Consider the following 19131-nt stretch of genomic DNA (forward strand, 5'->3'; position numbering starts at 1 on the left):
GATTGCTGGCTGCCTGGGAAAGGAATTGCCCTCACATCTTTCCATAAGTGTTCAGCACTTGTTTGCAAATTTGAAATAACACAGTCATATGTAATAGCAGTCAAGTGTTTGAATTACAGGACTCCTTGGGCTCTTGTGCAGAACCTCTATGGGGGTAGTCACTAGAGAAATACTCTGCAAAATGTTCATCCTAATCCAGAGCTACATTCTTTAAAAAAACATCTGAAAAGAAAAAGAAAGGAAGTGGAAGGAGGAAATGACAGAAAACACATGATAATCACCACTGTCTGGCATAAACCAGAGCTGTAATAATGTGGTTAGAATCTACAAGTTCACAGTATCCTGCAGCTCATCACTGCTCTGGAAAATACAGTTGATGCAGCTGGTTTCACGGGCTTCTTCCTTTCTCCAAGCAGATTTTTAACAGCCAGCAAAGCAGCATAGAAACCAAGCAACCTAGGATTTGAGGGAATTGCATGAATCTGAGCAAGACATATGAGGGCCTTTTCTAGCTTAGGATAGGCTGTGTCCTGGGGTGCATCAGGCATAGCATCATCAGCCGGGTGAGGGAGGGGATTGTCCTGCTCTGCTCTGCACTGGGGAGGCCTCACCTCAAGGCCTGTGTGCAGTTTTGGGCACCACAATACAAGAAAGGTATTAAGCCATTAGAGAGTGTACAAAGCAGGGCTGTGAAGAATATGAAGGCTCTGGATGGGAAGCTGTATGAGATGTGGCTGAGGTAATTTGGCTTGTTCAGCCTGGAGGAGACTGAGGCAAGACCTCATCATGGTTTGAAGTTTCCTCTCAAAGGGAAGAGGAGGGGCAGGCACTGATCTCGTCTCTGTGGTGACCAGTGACACCGGAGTGAATGACATGGAGCTGTGTCAGGTAAAGTTTAGGCTGGGTATTAGGAAAGGGTTCCTCACCCAGAGGGTAGCTGAGTACTGGAACAGGCTCCCCAGGGAAGCGGTCACAGCACCAAACCTGACAGAGCTGGGGTTGTCCTGTGCAGGGCCAGGACATGGGACTTGATGATCTTTGTGAGCCCTCTCCAGCTCAGGTTATTCTATGATTCTGTGACTAGCACTGGACAGGGCAGTAAGTGCAAACGGATTAACCTGATCAACTATCATGCAATCGTGTACCTGAAACTGCCTCCTTCAGGAGCCAAAGCACATCTTAAAAGTGATTCCTCTGAGCAAAAGTAACTCAGAACTTAACAGTTTTTTTTGGTGGGAACAGTGGTTTCACACCCTCAGCAGCTGAGAGATCCTTGTCACCAAGGTCTCTCACTTTCCTGGCAAGTGCTGCAAGTGTTAAGCTACTGTTGAAAAGTTCACCCTAACATATTCGGACTGAATCCAAGCCAATTTAAGCAATCATTTGAAAACAGCTTGGGAAGTGGTTTCAGATAACTCGGATATTGGCATGTTTCTCAAATCCTGGTCCAGACGAAACTGACCATGCAGTCTATGCAATGTTAAGTATAGTCAGTGCAAAACATTAGGATTCTAAGGGGACTTTCTGTTTCACAGAAGTTGCAACAGTTTGCCTCAGATGCTAAAGTAGGTCTGGTAGAGCTTTCCTGAATTTCTGCTTTAAACATTGGTGCTTAAACTCTGTTTAAGCACCTTTTGAAGTGCAGAAATGCTTTGTGATATAAGTGTCTAATCTTTTTTTTTTCTGAAGCTGGTTCATGTCACCTTCTGTTACATTTTGTGTACCAGCAGTGTGTCCTTTCCACAACTTAGCTCTCTCATTTCAGCAGACAATGGAAAATTTCCTTCAACACAGGGAGCATTTTCACAGGGAGCTTCTTTCTGAATCTATTAATCAAAGCCATTTCATTAAGGACTCCTTCAAAGTTCCAGGAGCTCTCCCAAGGTGTCAAGACAAGACAAGACTGCTAGACCCCCCCAGTTCACAACACATCATCCTCTCCAATGGCATGATCAACACGTGCTCCAGGATGCTGGAATGCCCTGGGTTAGCACTGCCCTCCTGCCAGCCTTGCTGTCAACAAGCACCCACAGGAGACATCCATCTGTTACCATCCAACACAAAATCAGCAAAGAGCTGAAACCTGAAAATGTGAACTGGTCATTTTATCTGAGGAGAAGACAATTAACAGTCACCATGAAACAGAGGAAGAGAAACTGGGTGATTTCTAACAAATTATACCAGCTACCCAATCTTTCAAGTACAGCAGACTTTCTCATTCTTTTAGCAGTGCTTTGTGGTTCCTCCAAGATGACCCTGTTGTTTGACTGGATCTATTTGTGATGATAAATGATAATTTACAATGGCTGTTTTCCCAGGTGCATTCAGATCTCAATATTTCCCTCCACAAACGTAGCCGGCACATTATTGCATAATTTTTTATGGTTTTGAGGAAGCAGACAGCTCACACACCATGCCCAGGAGACAATCTTCTCATGCTATTAAAGCCCAAGGCATGAGGGCAAAAAGAAAAAAAAGGAAGTATCAGAAAGCATCCCACCACTTTGTCTGTAGCTCAAGCATTTGCAAAGACAAAGGTTTGCATTCTGGGGTTCTCCTGGATTCTTTACTGTTCCCTTTAAAACCCTGAGACTAACTTCAGGTGTAACCCTATGCACTGCAAAGATCAGTGCAGGCTTCTGCCAGCTCTCTAACACTATTTGGCATGTGGTGGACAGATGGTGAGCACAGGGGTGTTAAGAAGGCCAGAGTGCTGTGCCAAAGTTTCTCTTCCCAAAGATTTGAAATGCTGTTGTTCCAAAGCATTATGTAAGTCTCCAGCTTACCACAAGCACTACCTGACCCTTGAATGGGGCAAGGCACTGTGGAGCTGCCAGTGGGTTGTGGTACACTTAAAAAAGTAGCACTGATTTGCCTCAGAGAAACCACTCCTGAATTACACTGTCCCTGAAGTCACTGCTCCAGGGTTGGGAGATTAAGGTAACCTTTAGTTGCTCTGGTCCAGGAGGATAAGTCAAGGAAAGCATACAAATTGCTCCACCTGCTAGCTTTTGGGAAGCATCTGGTGGAGCACAGACTGAACTTGCAAAGGCAAAATGGGGCCATGGGTACACTGGAACTCTCTGTTTGTCCTAGGCTAAATGAGACATAAACTGAGGGGAAGGAGCTTTGCTAATACAATTTGTGCAGAAAAAGAAAACAGGATGCTTTATTTTTCTCAGTCCCAAAGGAAGATTGTTGACCAGATGACAACTAAGAAAAATGAAATTTCTATACTTTTATGTAAAGGTGTGCAATATATGCTATGACAGGCCAGCCTTATTTGACTAGGAAGGGTATCTATCTATTTAGCTATCTACCTACCTACCTAATCCCTTAACCACTAACACTAGCCTTTGGAAGTACTTCAGTTGGGAAGAGGCAGTGGAGAACAGCAGACAACTGAACAGAAACCACTAATGAACATGAAGGTTTAGATAATACTGTGAACACAGTCATTTCAGACACGTTTTTCATGTGAGAAAGACTGTTGCCTTCCACAAGTAAAGTAGATTAGTGTTTGACAGAGTTCAGAAGCTGCTCAGGAACTGGAATTGTTTAAAGCAGGAAATGAAGGATGGGCTGGTTCCAGTTTCTGGAGAACCAGCAAGCTTTACTCTACCTGGAAGACTTTACCCTACCTGGAAGACTTTACCCTACCTGGAAGACTGCTCTGGAGAAGCCCCAAACAACAACAAACGCCCTCAAGTAAAGTAACTGTGTTGAACTTTTAGATAAAATGAGTAACTTAATTTAACATCTGTAGTCCTCTCATGATTTCACCTCAGGGTGATCTTGTCTTCATGCAAACTAATTGAAATGGGGAACTGGACAACTCTGGCTCTCAACAGCTAGATGATTTCTCCAGAACAAGGACAGGTAACACAGCTTTGCTGTTCAACATGAGATTAGTTAAGAATATATATAATAATATATATTCTTATAGAATATAATTATAGAGATATAATCGCTAAATCTCTAATCTCATAAATATAATTATATTCTTTATAATTTAGAATTATAAAGAATATAATATTATTCATGAGATTAGTTAAGAATATCCTCTCTTCCCCTCAGTTTTTCCTGTACACTATGTTCCTAACAAGTGGAGTCTACCAACATCAGAGCCCATATTTAGCCTATGGAATACCAGCCTCTTCTCAAGGTATTATCAAATGCCATTAACTCCACTTTTAGGACTTGTCACAGAAGACAATTTCCTTGATTTTTTAAACTTTCAAACTTATTCTTAAAGGACATGACAGAGCACTCAGTGCGGGGTGAGACATGTAGGTACTACCTGTCACACCTACTCTGAGGTAGTGAGTGTTTGCAACCATAAATTAGAGAGGTTATTTTCTGCTGAAGTGAGGCCAGAACCACTTTTCTTATCTTGTTTTAAAGAAACACCTCCTGTTTGTTGTAATGCAGGTGGCCTCTTAGGTCAAATGTACAAAATCTTGGCCTTTTACCCAGGTTGTTACAGCTCTGTCATTGCACTGTTTTTCCTTAACTGATACTGGATGATCACCTGCTCTCAGTTACTCACTACAGCTTCTTTCAAGTTGATGGGCTTGGTGTTTAGAAGTGTAAACAAAGTGGACCTGGGTGTGAAACCTAAGTGCTAGCTTTGACAAATGACACTTTGTGGAGAGGGAACTGCGCGCAGAAACAACTTTTTACTAGCCTGAACAAAGATTACATTTCATCAAGTTTCTTTCTGAGTGACTCCTGCTCGGCTTGTTATTGTTTATCTGAACAGCCTCCAGATTTAAGAGCCAAACACACCCTGTAATTTAGCACCCGTCTCCCTCAGGGTATGATTAAGCTGGGAGCTGATGAAAAAGTTTCTGACTTCAGCTCCCATTATCCTGAAGAATTTCCGGCTGCAGAGATTTTGATTAGCAGACACTTGACACCACAGTGTAGGAACCAGGTATGAGCTCAGGCAGAGTGAACCCCCTGGTACTGTGAACAGCCCCACAAACCTCTTTCTCACCCCTCATAATATCCATTTTGACTAGGTCAGTTGTTTGACTTCTAAAGCTTTATGGAAGGACTTTTACCTCCAATTCCTCCACTCACGAGCAAATTCCATGTTTGGATCCTTTCCAGTGAACCAAAATAAACCACCTTTCTTCAGCCCTGAGCATGCATCACTGTAGTGTATATGACAGAATCCCAAATGGTGGAGAAAGCACAGAGCTCATTGAGGAGAGCCCTTAGCAGTAACACAGACAAATCAAAGGCACAGTGTATGACAGATTATCTGTAATCTGTAATGCACACCATGTACATATTTTTTTTTGAGAGTACCAAGAGTAAAGTCAACACTCATTTGTGGGCTCTGACACATGAACAAGCTGTCACAAGGCAGTAAGTTACAACCTATCAGTTACTCTGTTCTTGGTGTGCACAACACTGCTCCACACAGGTTCACCAAATGCCATTTAGTAGCTGATGTGCACTAACTTGTAAACCTGTCAATGCCTTTTGTCTCTCCTGTCTACATCTGCTGTCCTGCAGGCTTTCAAGGCAGCTCATTTCAAGGTGAGGGTAAGCCAGGTAAAAAGGTTAACCCTTGAATCAGGAGATATAAAGAGATGCTCAGAGTCTGGTCATGCACTTTGTGATATCATACAGTTGTGATTGACATCGTATGTTAGGCTGGATTACTCCTTCCGTCTCCCTTACTAAAAACTTCACAGGGCTTTTGCTGGTTATTTTTTTCCATGGAAACTGGGACTAACCTTCAGTCTATTTACCATATTTTTGCACATCTGATGTGATGACCTTTATTGCTGCCCTGTGGCAGCTGTAAATAGAAAAGACAAGTACAGTGATACTCAGTTCCATATGAGGTAAAAAGCCATCTTCGTTTTATAGTGTGTACTCTTTGTATGGCACTCCAATTTTTCCATCTTTTCTAAAGGGCTAATTTGGTCCATTTGCCATGCCAGATGTGCAGAAGTATTTTAAATATTCAATCAGAATCGCAGTTGTTGTGAAGCAGATAATCACAGACTTGGCTTGGCTATTATTTTTTTTTAACTGTACTGTTTTTGTGAATATGATAAAACAGAGGCTTGCAAAATGCAGTCTCCACTTCACGGTCTGGGTCCTGGCCCAGACTTGTGGTTTACAAAGCCTTTTGCTGAGTGACAACAAAACAAATTATGCAGTCTCCCTTATGCCTTAAATTTAATATCTCATCTCCTGCTCTCTAATTCAAACCTTCACACTGCACCACGGTTTCCTTTGTAATGAGATAACTCTGAATATTAAGTTTGCATTGCACAGAGCTATTATTCACATGCCTGACATCATTACATATGGAACAGTAATCAATAAAACATGGTTTGAGAGGGATTAGATGGCTTGTGGGCATGGGGATCAGTCACCCAAGCCTCTAGGTTTCTGAAAAATATCCATCCAAAGTCAGTAGTGACCAACTGCAGAGCCTTGATGAAAGCCTCAGGCAGCGAGGGCAAAGTCAGGGATGTTCACTGTCTGAGGTGGTCCCATTGTGTCACTGCTGAATCACTCGGCTGGGGTGGAGGGACGGGACAGGTGCACAATTTGATTTGAAGACAAACAAATGTCCCTCTTCAGCCCTGGCACCCCAGATCCAAACCCATTTAATTTGAATTCCAATCCACTCTGGCTGAGTCAGCCTGGCAGATTTCACTGTCTGTTCTCTACCAGCTGTCAAAAAACAATCTGCCCTGCAGAATCAAGCCCAGATGACTGCTCACTGTGAGAGGTTTATAGGCTCTGTGAAGCCTGACATATCACATGTGCTCATGTCCTACCTCCATCGTTGTCTTTCCCATCGCCGCATGCCGTCTCCATGGAAGTGTCACAGCCTGCTCCTCTCCAGCCCAGCTGGCAGACGCAGTGCCAGCCGTTCATGTCCAGAGTGCATCTGCCATTGCCATTGCACAAGCCAGGGCATCCCTCTGCAAGGCAAACAGCCACATGTTCAAACGCACTCGAAACACAAAGCAACACAGCCTGGAAAGGGCCTCATTAAACAGCTCTTTCCCTTTGCCTTCAGGTGATTTCTCCACTCCCACTTGGTGTCTTCCCACCTGGAATGAACCTGCTTTGGTGTCAGGATGGTTCTGACTACTCAATGGGTAGCTGCTTCTGGCTCTCCCAGGAGGTCCTCACAGCATAACCACACTCACTGCACTGAGGAAATGGTGAGTTTCAGGGGGGCACTGAGATATTCCTGCTTCATTGGTTGCAAAAGCAAGGTAGCACATTGCCCTCCGAGCCTCTCAAAACATTTGCTAGGTAAGACTAGTACTTTGGGTTACCTAAATTGCATTTGGGATTAAAGTTCACAACACCCAGCAGGATAAAGCAGCTGGCTTTCAATAATACTGAGATCTCAGACTCGTAAGCATTCAAAACCAGCTGGAAAGGGAAAGGTAGAAAATATTATATTATAAAATAAGTACAGTTTCTTTACTGTAATAATTTTGGGAGGGATTAATCTCATCTGGTTCAAATTAATCTAAAACTGAGATACCTTTAACTCTCTGTAGTCAGCAGAGAAACAGATTGTCCCAGGGCAGAAGTCTCCTCAGGGGGGTTGGTGCTCATAGTGATGAGCTGAAGCATGCTCTGGAAACAGCCATTTCTCCCCAGTGACTAGAGAGAGCCCAGTACAGAGGCACGCATTTTATAGGTGATAAAATTTAGTTAGGGAGGATGAACAACAACCTCCCTGTCTGCTCACTAGGGCTTGCTTTTCTCATCTGATGACCTCCTGCTGAGATTTTTGTACTTCTCCCTCACCCCTTAAAGAAAACAGCAGAGTAATTTCCACAGTAAGCACTGGTGTGAGGGAGGCTGCTTAGCTTAAACCCTTCTGGGGGCTTTTTACCTGGCGAGCTCAAAAATCTTTACCACCAAGCTGTCAGAAATGTAAGAGACACTTAACAGCTTAGGAAACTGAAGTACAAGGGACTGAAGTGACTGTGAAGGTCACTCAGCAGGACTGATTACACCAGGGAAACAATTCAGTCTTCCTAAGCCCTGTTTTAAAGCTTTCTCTATTTATATGTGTGTAGTGCTATCTTGCCACATAATCTGAGTTTTTTTAAGGTCCTCAGCTTTGCAAGACAGGTTTGTGAACCTGTGTGAATGACGCAGACCTATCCCGTGCTTAAGGTCAGTGAAGAGATGCGCATTGTCTCGACACCTGTTTGACCATATGATGTGTGAGGGTCTCCCCAAAGCAGAGCTGGGACTCAATCTAGAGCATCCCATGTCATAGTGTGTCCTGCATTGGGGAAATGGAGCTTAAAAATGCATTTAAAACAAAAAAAATGTTTCACAGGAAGCTGTATAAGTTCACAGAACCTTTCCCAGTGAACAGAAAAAAAACCAAATACTGTTTGGGACTGTTTTTTTAACAAGTGACTGATTTACATGGACCAAAGGTGGTAAGGGAAAGTCCTTTAGAAGGATCCTAAATATATTTCTCCTTTACAAACAAATTTGTAGCATTTCAGTCTTTTAAAATGTGTATTCTGGGATGTGGCAAATGTGTGTGTATGTGTCAGCAAGCTGTTGTGTATTTTGGTACTTATACACCATATTAGTATTTATATACTACAGAAGAGCTATTTATAGGCAAGGCTACTTGAAATTCTTCATTTTAATATCCCGCCTTTGGTTACTTACAACAGTGCCAAACTTTTAACCACTTAATCAGATTTCTTCATGCTACAGCTAATTTATATGTTTGATCCCTTTTCAGTACAAGCTGAAAGCATTCAGCTGTTTTGAGAATGAAAGAGGAAGAAGTGTATTAACTAACCTCCTAAAATTACTTGGCTAGGTAGGTAATCCCATTTTGGAGTAGATATATTCAGTTTGGATGAGACTATCCTGACAGTAAAGCTAGGAGTTTTTTCCCCTCTCTAAAAATCACAGAATCATAGAATGGGTTGGAATGGACCTTAATGGTCATCCAATTCCAATCTCCCTGTCATGGCCAGGGACACCTTCCACTAGACCAGGAAGCTCCAAGTCCCATCCAATTTGGCTCTTCAAGTGATGGGATATCCACAGCTTCCCTGGGCAACCTGTGCTATTGCTTTAATTTGTCTAGATGAAAAGCCTCTGAAGAAATCTTGCTTTATGTGTATACTGGATGGCTCCATTAGAGCTTGGCTCCTCGGACTCTCTAAAACCTTTGCCAAAAAGATCTCCTCTATCCTACAGGTGCAGAGACTGGGCAGAACAAAGGGGCTGTAGCGTTGACCTGGACAGGAATGAAGTGAGAACCAGAAGAGCTGGATGAACTTGAAGACACCATGATCTTGGCTCATTGAGAAGTGCCCAGGAAACGTAAGGGAAAACTAATCTACATATAGAAATGAAGACCTCATACAGAACTGCATGTGCTCTACTCTCCCAGGCTTAGGAAAAAGGGAATTTGGAGTGGCAGAAAACAGATGATATATACCTTGAATGAGGTACCTTTGGCATCTGAGGAAATGGGAAGAGCTTGAGTTGTCTCTCCTTGGACAATAGTGGCTGAAAAGACTATGATTTTTTTTTTCCAAAAGTTAATGAAACACATAAACATTGAGAAGGGAAAACTTTTTAGAAGCTATTTAAGGTAAAGAGAGTATTGCTGGCACAAGAACAAATGGACATAAACCAAGTATGAATAAATTCTGGCTGGAAATTAGGAAAAAAAATCATTTGCAAGAATCAAAGGAATGAAGTTCTGGAGCAGACTCCCTGTGGGAGTGTTAAGGAGAAGATTCTTCAGTTACTTTTCCATAGAGCTTGGTAAATTTATATAAAGTTTTACACAATGTGTCCTTGCCAGCAGAAGACTAGACTCTAACTGAGGAGACCCCTTTAAATCCTATGTGTTTGAATTTTGTGTGCAATTCATTGTCTATATGAAACATGCTTGAGAGTATTTGAATGGACTTTCAGGATTTACTCTGAAATCTTCATGATCTGGACCCAGAGAAAGTAAGCCAAGCATTTCAGAAAGAGGACAAGCAGAGGAAAAGGAGAGGAGAGAGAGGAGAGCAAGTATCTCATAAGATTTTGCCTTCCCAAAATATCTATTCCTCTTCTTGAGTACTACGGGAATCCAGGGCGCTCTGATGAGAGATAAGTATCTGTAGATACCTAAAGTAGGGTAACTCCTACCTGCAATTTTATACTACACTGTCTTGGCACCCTTAAAGTCTAGAAAGTAAGTTTGTCCCTTCCCACTAAGGAGAATGTAATCTCTGGTTCTTAGTAGATAAAGCTCTTCCAAGGAACCAGAAAGAACTGCTTCCTGCTGACAGAAATGGCTCCTCACAGGTATAGGAACATAGAGATTTTCCAATGTATACCATTACATTACACAGTTCATTAAAATTTCAATGCTGTGAGGATTAAACCGAACCCCTCTAGTATCATGGTTTGGTAGGAGAGCAGACATTTTAAAGATGCATACAGAAAGTAAACCATTAATAGGAAAAAAAAATATACAGCAGCTATTAGAGGACTTGGGCCTTCAGAAAGTTAGAAGACAACAGAGATGCATAAGCCAATATATCCAGGAGAATGGACCTATAAGTACTGCCATTTCTGCAGTGGTTCACTGCACAGAGATGTGACCATCACTTATACTACAAAGACAGGATGGTACAATATTCCTCATTCCATAAAAAGTGCACTTCAAAGCACTTGATGAAAAGACGATACAAAATAAACTTTACCCTTTCCTTTCCCCCATGCTGGGGAATAAAGCAAAGAGATCATCTTGTTTCTGAATTGCTTCTGAATGTCACCACAGCAGGATGGCTTAATCCTCAGAGATTTACACCACCATAATCTTGCAGCTCTGATTTCTTATGGCTAGAAGTCACCAATGATCCATTATTCCTGTTTGTGGTGTTAACTGTACTTGGGTGACTAAGAGAATTAAATACATGAATAGGGCTTTCTTGGAAAAGGGGGAGGAAACCCTTTATGTGAGTTTCAAACTTAAGCACATGTAAGTGCTGCTGAAAGATTCTGGAGGGCATTCACAAAGATGTTTGGTCTGCCATGCAAGTGAGAGGATGGAGCAGGAAAGCAATATAAAAAGTGGGTTAATTTTGAAACAGAGATGTACAGACCAACAGAGTCAAAAGAGACTGTCACCAGAAGTCATCCTGCAATTTTTAAGACAGTTGGTAAAATAATCTGCTCTTAATAATCTGTACAGTTAAAGCCTTCTCTAATTAGTCCAACTATAAGCAAAATTTACTGGTGTTTTTCTTCAAGGCAAACCTCACTGCCACTTGAAATAATACTCAGAAGAAAAGGCTATTTATTATCTTTCCTTCACTGTCAGTAGGAGAGCCTCAATGGGGGTTCTTATGAAGTCCCAGACAGCAGCTGAGCTCTGGGACAAGTAGGACATGGCTGAATGCAACACATGAAGATGCAAATGCCTGAAGCTTGAGAGAACAACAAACGCTATGAGACCTGCAGAAGCTTCTCTAAGACTAAACACGAGGAGTAAAGCATCAGCTGATCTCTGCAAACTATGAAAGCTTGTCCCAAAACCAACTCAACTCTGAAACTACCACTGTGATATTCTGTGGTGACTGGAATCCAGAAATCTTTAATCAGATGCATCCTCTAATAGGAAGGTTAAGACGTTACTGACCAGAGCTCATACCCTTGTAACTGTACAAATGAGGGAACTGGCTTTGGTCAGACCTTGGGTTCTCACTTGCTCTCACACTTCAGGAGCAGCCCTTGCAGCCACCCCTGAATTCTAATGTTGTTTGGCAACTTTAAAATTCAAACTAGCTGTTTATATATGCATCACTACAGTGTTAATGTGGTTAATGATTATTTTTGAAGAGTAAGAACTGATATTCAGTAATAGAAATTAATTAAACTGATGCACCATCAGATTCAATGATATTCTGGATGGAGAAACTCTCTCTAAAATCAGCATCTCTTTTAATTATTATTAAAATAATAGGCATCTCTTCTCATTTTAAGCACAACCAGTGTTAATTAGGCCTTACTTTAGAAGACTCTACTTTGAGTCTAGTTAGATCTTTTTGGTTTAATTATGCTGATGTTTACTATTAAAAGTTGCCCTCCCATTTAGGAACAATTCTACATCTTCTCTGACTGACTGGTTTATTGTAAAGCTGTAGGAAAGATTCAGCAGGCTCTGAATCAGGCTCACCCTTTGACAACGGGATTACTGGGAAGGGATTTTAACCAGAAAGATGTTAATAATTAAGAAAGCCAAAAGGGCATGAGTAATTTAGTTTTGAAAAATGCACACCATGCAGTTAGCCAAGTAGAAAACCATGTACTTTTAATGTTTCAGCTATTGCTAATCTTTCCAAAAGCAGCCATGCATAGCAAGAGACGATCTTTTATTCTTAGTATGTTACTTAACCTGCTCCCTACTGAAAGACTCATTAAATATAATGTGTCTTTATTATTGGGCATAAAGGTGAGTCAAAAAGCTACCTAGAGGAAAAATGGCATCTACAAAAGACTTAGTTAAAAAAACTGTGCCACTGAATGGGCAAATCAGTACTGAAGGTTCCTTGCCAGGCTCTGCAGGTTGATTTTTCATCTCTTCTATGCCCTCAATGCTTATCTGCTACTTTTTGATGCAGCTTTCTCCAATACACATTGAGATGAAAAGGAGGAGTCCTGGGGTTTTGAAATGCAAAACACTGAGATGTGGAACATTAACAGCAGGTTCTGATCAGCTCCCTAGTGGTGGCCCATATCTTCCTCTGAGGATGTCACCATGTTTACTTCATAAGGGCACAATAAATGTCCCTCTTTCCCTGAGCTAAGAAAGAGAATGTACTTTTTCCTCCCAATTTAAATAAAGTCAAACACGTTTTTTTTTTGGTGTCAAGCAATGAGAGAAAACTAACTATCACTGTACAATCAACTGATCCATAAAGAGAGGTCCAAGGACAGCTACCAGTTGCTGCTCTACACTGAAGATGGAGGTATTTAAACTATGGACATTTCCTCATCACTAGTATTTGTCTGTTCAAACATTTTGCCTATTTGCAGTTGTTCCTGAATCTTCCTTTAAAAAAAGAAAAAACACTGCATCGTAAATTCACCTGGAGAAGTGAAGTCAGTAGGGCAACCATGTTTCCTGTCACACCACAAAAGCCCTATATAGCAAAGACTTCATTTTAACTGTTTGTGGGGTCAATACTTGAGCATATCTGCTCTTCATCCTCAGCCTCTCACAGATGTTATTTTTGATTACTTAAAACCTGAAAAGAAGGATAGTACTACAGAAAAAAATTGATTTGTTCAACCTGATTTTTTGGTTTGTTTAACCAGCAAACATGGTGTCAACACTCTGTTGCTGTTAGTGTCAAATCAGTCATGTAGAAAAATATTTAAGTCCAACTCAATCATATTTATTGTCAGACTGTTGTATTTAACCATATGCATGATATTTCAATACTTTTCAAAAGCTAAGTGCATTGTTGAACCGTCTGTTTCTATTAAAAAGTCCTAAAGCAATTTAGCTCATTGTTCTGATGAACAAATAACTGATTTTTTTAAAAAACAGCAGGTGATCACTGTTCTCCAACAGTTCAATTCCTTTTCTTCTTTTCTGAAGAAAGACCTGGGTCCTAGACTTGTGTTACACTTACAAATAGGAGCATTAGGTTGGATTTTGTTGTAGTGTACATAAATGTAGCATTCACTAATTTCCACAGATTTTGAAGATTTATGCAACCAGAGATTTTGGGATCATAACATTTTTGTATTATGAAAAAAATCCTTCAATATATAATTACTTAAAGCTCCCATGTAAGAGATGGCAGTTGTGGATCAAAAACATGAAGACTCCACATAGAAAGTGCACTCACCTGTGTTACAAAATGGACCATAGACATTTAATTAAAACATATCACTGTGCAGGGTTCCTGCTGTATTCACAGACACTTGTTTTCTCCTGACTTGCCTCACCTGAGTGGGAAGGATGAGGATGAGCGATGATTTGGAGGGGAGGGCAGGAACAAGGGAATGGGTAGGAACACTGATACGATGTTAACACAGGGTCACAGCACTCACAGAGGTATTTCCTACATAAATGACTGGAAAGTTCATCCTTCCAGACATTAGTAACCACTTTGGTGACAATGAGGAAGAGATGCAACCTCAACACAGCATGTTCACGGTGCATTTTTAAAAAAGAAACACAAAGACAATAGGAAAAATAGGAAGGAAGAGCATACCTTTCACTACCTTATCCAGATAGTGAGCTTGGGAGATAAAAGACAGGACATTTAAGGTAGGATTGAATAAGTGCATTGCGGCTTACTACGAGACTGTGCAGGTGCTAGAAAGGCAAAGGAGAGTTCGCTGTGATATGAAAAGAAAAACCTTGATTATGAGGAGAGAAAAAAGGAAGAAGAGTGGAGCACAGTGCTCCTCAGTCAAATGGCTTGAGAAAGCTGTGTTAAGGCATTCAGTCATCTTTGCTCATTAAGATCAGGAAGAAAAACAGGAAAGTTCCATATATGTATTTATGTGGTTTTATATATATAGGTACATATGTATATGTGTATATATGTATATCAGGATATTGCAATGCTCGGCTCATTTGCACATCTCCCTCCACTTTACTGACTGCTTTGCACTTCATCAGGAAAGCAGCGACATTTGAAAGTCCTCCACCTTACCTGATTGTCTAATGTTTTTCCACGCAAAAAGGCACAGTTCCATGACCATACAAGACTGGTACAGGCTATTCCCTGGATCCTTCTAATGGTAATATACTGCATTTAGGTAGTATTTTCTAGCCCCAGATCAATTACTTTACAAATATTAAATTAACCTCATCACAACTACACCAGATAGGCAAGTAATAATATATTCATTTTAAGGAGGGCTAAAGAAAAAGTAAAAAATAAAGTTATAGACATCATGGGAGCAGTCATGTACCCAATTCCCATGAAACACTCATTTGGAAAACTACCTTCTTACTGATTTTCTGGTGTCGAGAAGGCTGGTGGCAAAGACGTCCTGCCTCGGAGAGCCCTGGTTCATGCCAGCAGGCGGCACTCTCTGTCCTAACACTGGTCTTTTTTAATAAAAGGGAGGCTCTGAGTCTTGCATTTCTCCATTTCAATATGTACTTAAACAATATTTCCCTTGTTCTCTTGCCTGCTCCCTGCAATCTCAGCCTCAGTTGTGTCCTGGTACTTTTTGAAGAAGCTTTTGTTCCAGGTTTGTTCACGCAGACTATCTTCTTGGGAGGTCATGGCCCTTGCAGGAATTATTTTTCTATCCTGTGAATGTAATGGATCTATATAGGAATTAAGTGGAGAGGGCTGGGAGAGCTCACCTAGTGCGGGGCAGTTATGAGGCCTGGCAAAGACGTGAATTAATCATGTTGATGTGGGGGGAGCGATGCAGGAGGCAGAGCATCACCACCTGCTTGGATGGTGGCTGAAGCCTAGGAATGTGTCTCTTGGATTTTGACATCCACAGCAGCACAACCTGTTAGCTCAAGCAGTCACTGTGCAGCTGATGGCAGTGAAGGCAGCTGCCAATGCCAGCCACGTGTCAGTTATGTATCAATGTTTTCTTGTAATTTGAAAAATAATGGGGCTTTCTACAGGAGCAGCAGGAATCTTTCTTTTCTAAACCCATACAGGCTATACTTCTGCCATTAAAATACCATCTTATTCCTTACTGACACTCCTTTGGAAACCCTGTGGGCATGCGGGACATGCTGAGAATTATGCAGGAGTTTAGAAGAAAAGCTGTTTTTCTAAGGTGTCCTCTGCACTGAAAAGCACCACCACACTCAGCTCCATGTCACCACCCTACCCCTGGAAGCCACTTTAGAACTGCTAGGGAGGGGCTCCTGTGACCATTTTTCAGTGTGAAAGCCCCCTTGTTTCACAGCCTGAGCTGACTTGGCTCGCTTTGTCTGAAACACAATGGGAATGATAACAAATACTTCTCTTGGCTTGCAGAGAGGGAGGGAGAGAACAGAAGAGAGATGAGAGATGCTGCAGGCAGGTCCTTGAGAAGGACTTGTTTCCCACTACACTCTCCTTCTTCATTTCCCAAATATTCTTTTTCCCTTTATCTTTCCTATGAGGTAAAGTGGACAGCGCCTCAGGGAAATCACTGGAGTTAAACTGAGATCACACAAATGTGAAGGAGAGGAGAAAGTAAACATCCATTGCTGAACCAGGGACAGCATGTGAAGTTTATGCTACAGGGTCAGGGAAAACACTGTCTTTGAAGTTAATCTGTGCTCAATATTTACTGGCAAATATGCTGCCAAACTATTTAAGGCCAGATTACCTTCAGATTTATTCAAGATCATGTCAGAACAAAGCAGCAAGTGGGTATTTTCCACTGACTGCTACAACCATGGTCTTCTCTTGCCCAAGGGCACCCATCTCAACCAGCCAGGGTGAGTGCCAGAGGGTCTCACACAGCTCAGCTTCTGCTGTGGATGCACTTGGGCACTGACTGTTGGGCAGTGGGTGGAATCACAGAATCATAAGAGCTGGAAAAGACCTGTAAGATCATCGAGTGCAACCACTAACTCAGTACTTCCAGGTCCACCACTAAACCCTGTCCCTAAGCATCACATCTACGAGATAGCGAGAACCTTCCCCAGACACTGGGAGGCTTATTTTTGTCTTGGGCAATGCATGCACTATGTTGCTTTATGGATTCAAAGGGCACAAGTGATGTGTTAGAAAGCTGGGGAAAAGAGACCAGGATCCACCTGTAATGTGCCCTGTCTGGATTCCAGCTGCTCCAGCAGAAATGGAGAGGCACTGATTACAACCTAAGCTATTCAGAACATGTGTGATTATTTATGCCAGAAGACTGATGAAAGGCAAACTTAAAGGGACAGATTTCTCAAAATTCAGTTTTGCTATGTAAAACAAACCCCAGGCTGATGGCCCCATAAGCAGAAGCCGGTGTGGGATAGGCTGTCTGTCTGCCTGTCTGTCTGGGCTTTGTTATTGCATCCATCACCCGTGCGTGCCAGGACCAGATTTCCGAAAGGAGTTAAACATGTGGCTTTTGTGGAGATCAATGGGGATTAGGCACTGAGGTGCTTTGAAATCCTGCTAGGTAGGCTGTGGAGTGTTTGGAGAGCTAGCTGCTGGTCCCTCAGGTCTCCAGAGACTCAGGAGTATTTAGCTGCAGCAACTGAACTTCCAGAGATGGCTTTGGTCTTGTGTCCACGCTGTTCAAGGATAGTGAATATCCCAACTACACCATAAAGGGAAGCCCCCTCTGCCATTATTATGCTGTAATAATGCTGTATGAATCATAGAAGCTGGAGAGGTAGTTTTCACAAGGGCTTGTAATCATAGGCCAGGGGAGAACAGCCTTTAGCTGCAGGAGGACCGGTTCAGATTGGGTATTTGGAAGAAATTTTTTACACTTAAGGGTGGTGAGGCATTGGCACAGGTTGCCCAGAGAAACTGTGGATGCCTCATCCCTGGAAGTGTTCAAGACAACATTGAATGGGGCTTGGAGCAACCTGGTCAAGTGAAAGATGCCCTATCCATGTCAGTGGATTTGGAACTAGATGATCTTAAAGGTCCAAACAATTTTGTGATTCTATGACTCTTTATTAAACCCAGGAAATTTTCTGTGCTGCTTCCTGTGAGGCAAACCCATTGAGCAGCCTACTACAGACATGAGCTGTAATTTGGCCTTTCAGAGCTCACAGTAAGAGGGTTTATTTCATCGTTAAACTCAATGCTCCTAAACCCACCATGCTCCCTGGATGTAGTTTGGGCCAGAACACAAGAAACTTGAATTCCTGCAATGTCTCTAACTAGGGATGAATTAGGAACATGCTGGAGAACCTATCACAGGAGTCTGGCACTGATGATGTTGTCACGGTGTGTTTTGCTCCTTCCAGAAAGTGACTGAACCCTTCTGCTGGGTTTCAGGATTCCTGCAGTTAGATAATCAATTTTCCGCTCTACTCTCCTGCACTAAGTCTGCTGAATTAGGATGATGAATGCAAGCTTCGGCATCAATTTCCTAGTTGGGAATTAACTGGGGTTACTCTAATGAAATCTCTGAATGTGAGCAATCAAGATAGTACATTCAGTGACACAGCTCTTTGTAGGAGCAAACAAAATTAATCCACCAGGATCAGAATACCTTGAACACCATAAGGAAGAGCCTCCTATGACCTACAAAACAAAAGGATGTCTTACTCTCACACATGCTTGGCAGGAAATGGAAGAAGTGTCCCCTACTGGTCCATTTCCACCGTGTTACCTGCACACATGGCAAAACTGGTAAAGCATCACTTCAGCAACGGGGTTTTATGCTTGTCAGTGCTAAAGCAAACCGGGCCATGACACAGACATATACAGAATTACCATCAACAGAACAATTTGCCATGCAGGGAAATTACACAAGGACAAGGGGAATGCTTTCCACGTACTTAATGTAATTTCAAGTCAATGTCCTTTCATTTGTGCCAACATAACTAGCTTATTACTCCTGCTAAAACCATTCAATTTCCCTGGGTATTCACAACTTTGCCAAATCTCCTTTACAGTCTACACATTTATCAGTGAAATATTCTGTAGGAAATAGTGTTTACAGCTTCAGAGGCAGGAGACTACGTACAAATTTGTTTTTAAATCACAAAGGAGAGGGGAAAGGGAAAAGAAACAGAGTTGCTCCAGCACTTTACGTATCCAAGAATGATTCCTTAACCAAGGCAGAGCTGCAAAAGGAAGGTAGCAGCACACAAAATGAGAGTGTGCACCAGTAAAATCTCAATGCTGACTGCATTGCAGTGCTGGCCTTCCCCATAACATTTATACTTTAGAGTGAGGAATACTACAAATAAATTTAATTACCATGAAAGATAAAAGCTTGTTGTTCGAAAACAGTCCAGGCATATCAGCTGTGTGGAGAATTATCATATACTGAACTAATGGCATTTTGGTTTTACAGCAGAACTAATAAAATTGCACTAAGGGGATGAATCAGGTTTGTTATTTTTTTTTCCTGCATAAATAAGTTCCATATAAAACCGTTCCCTGGATTTGGGGCCTTTTGCTGAATTTTTTTTTT

General features: G+C 41.8%; 1 protein-coding gene across 3 annotated transcripts in view; it reads right to left on the minus strand.

Moving 5' to 3' along the window:
- Window positions 1-19131, minus strand: part of TENM4 (teneurin transmembrane protein 4) — a 600039-nt gene that overhangs the window by 106980 nt on the left and 473928 nt on the right. For all 3 annotated transcript variants that reach the window (XM_059838450.1, XM_059838449.1, XM_059838451.1), the window contains one exon: window positions 6813-6959. In XM_059838450.1, the coding sequence (XP_059694433.1) occupies window positions 6813-6959 (147 nt within the window). The remainder of the gene's footprint in view (window positions 1-6812; window positions 6960-19131) is intronic.

The sequence above is a fragment of the Haemorhous mexicanus genome, chromosome 2 (genome assembly GCF_027477595.1).
Source record: "Haemorhous mexicanus isolate bHaeMex1 chromosome 2, bHaeMex1.pri, whole genome shotgun sequence".
In the NCBI taxonomy this organism is placed as follows: domain Eukaryota; kingdom Metazoa; phylum Chordata; class Aves; order Passeriformes; family Fringillidae; genus Haemorhous; species Haemorhous mexicanus.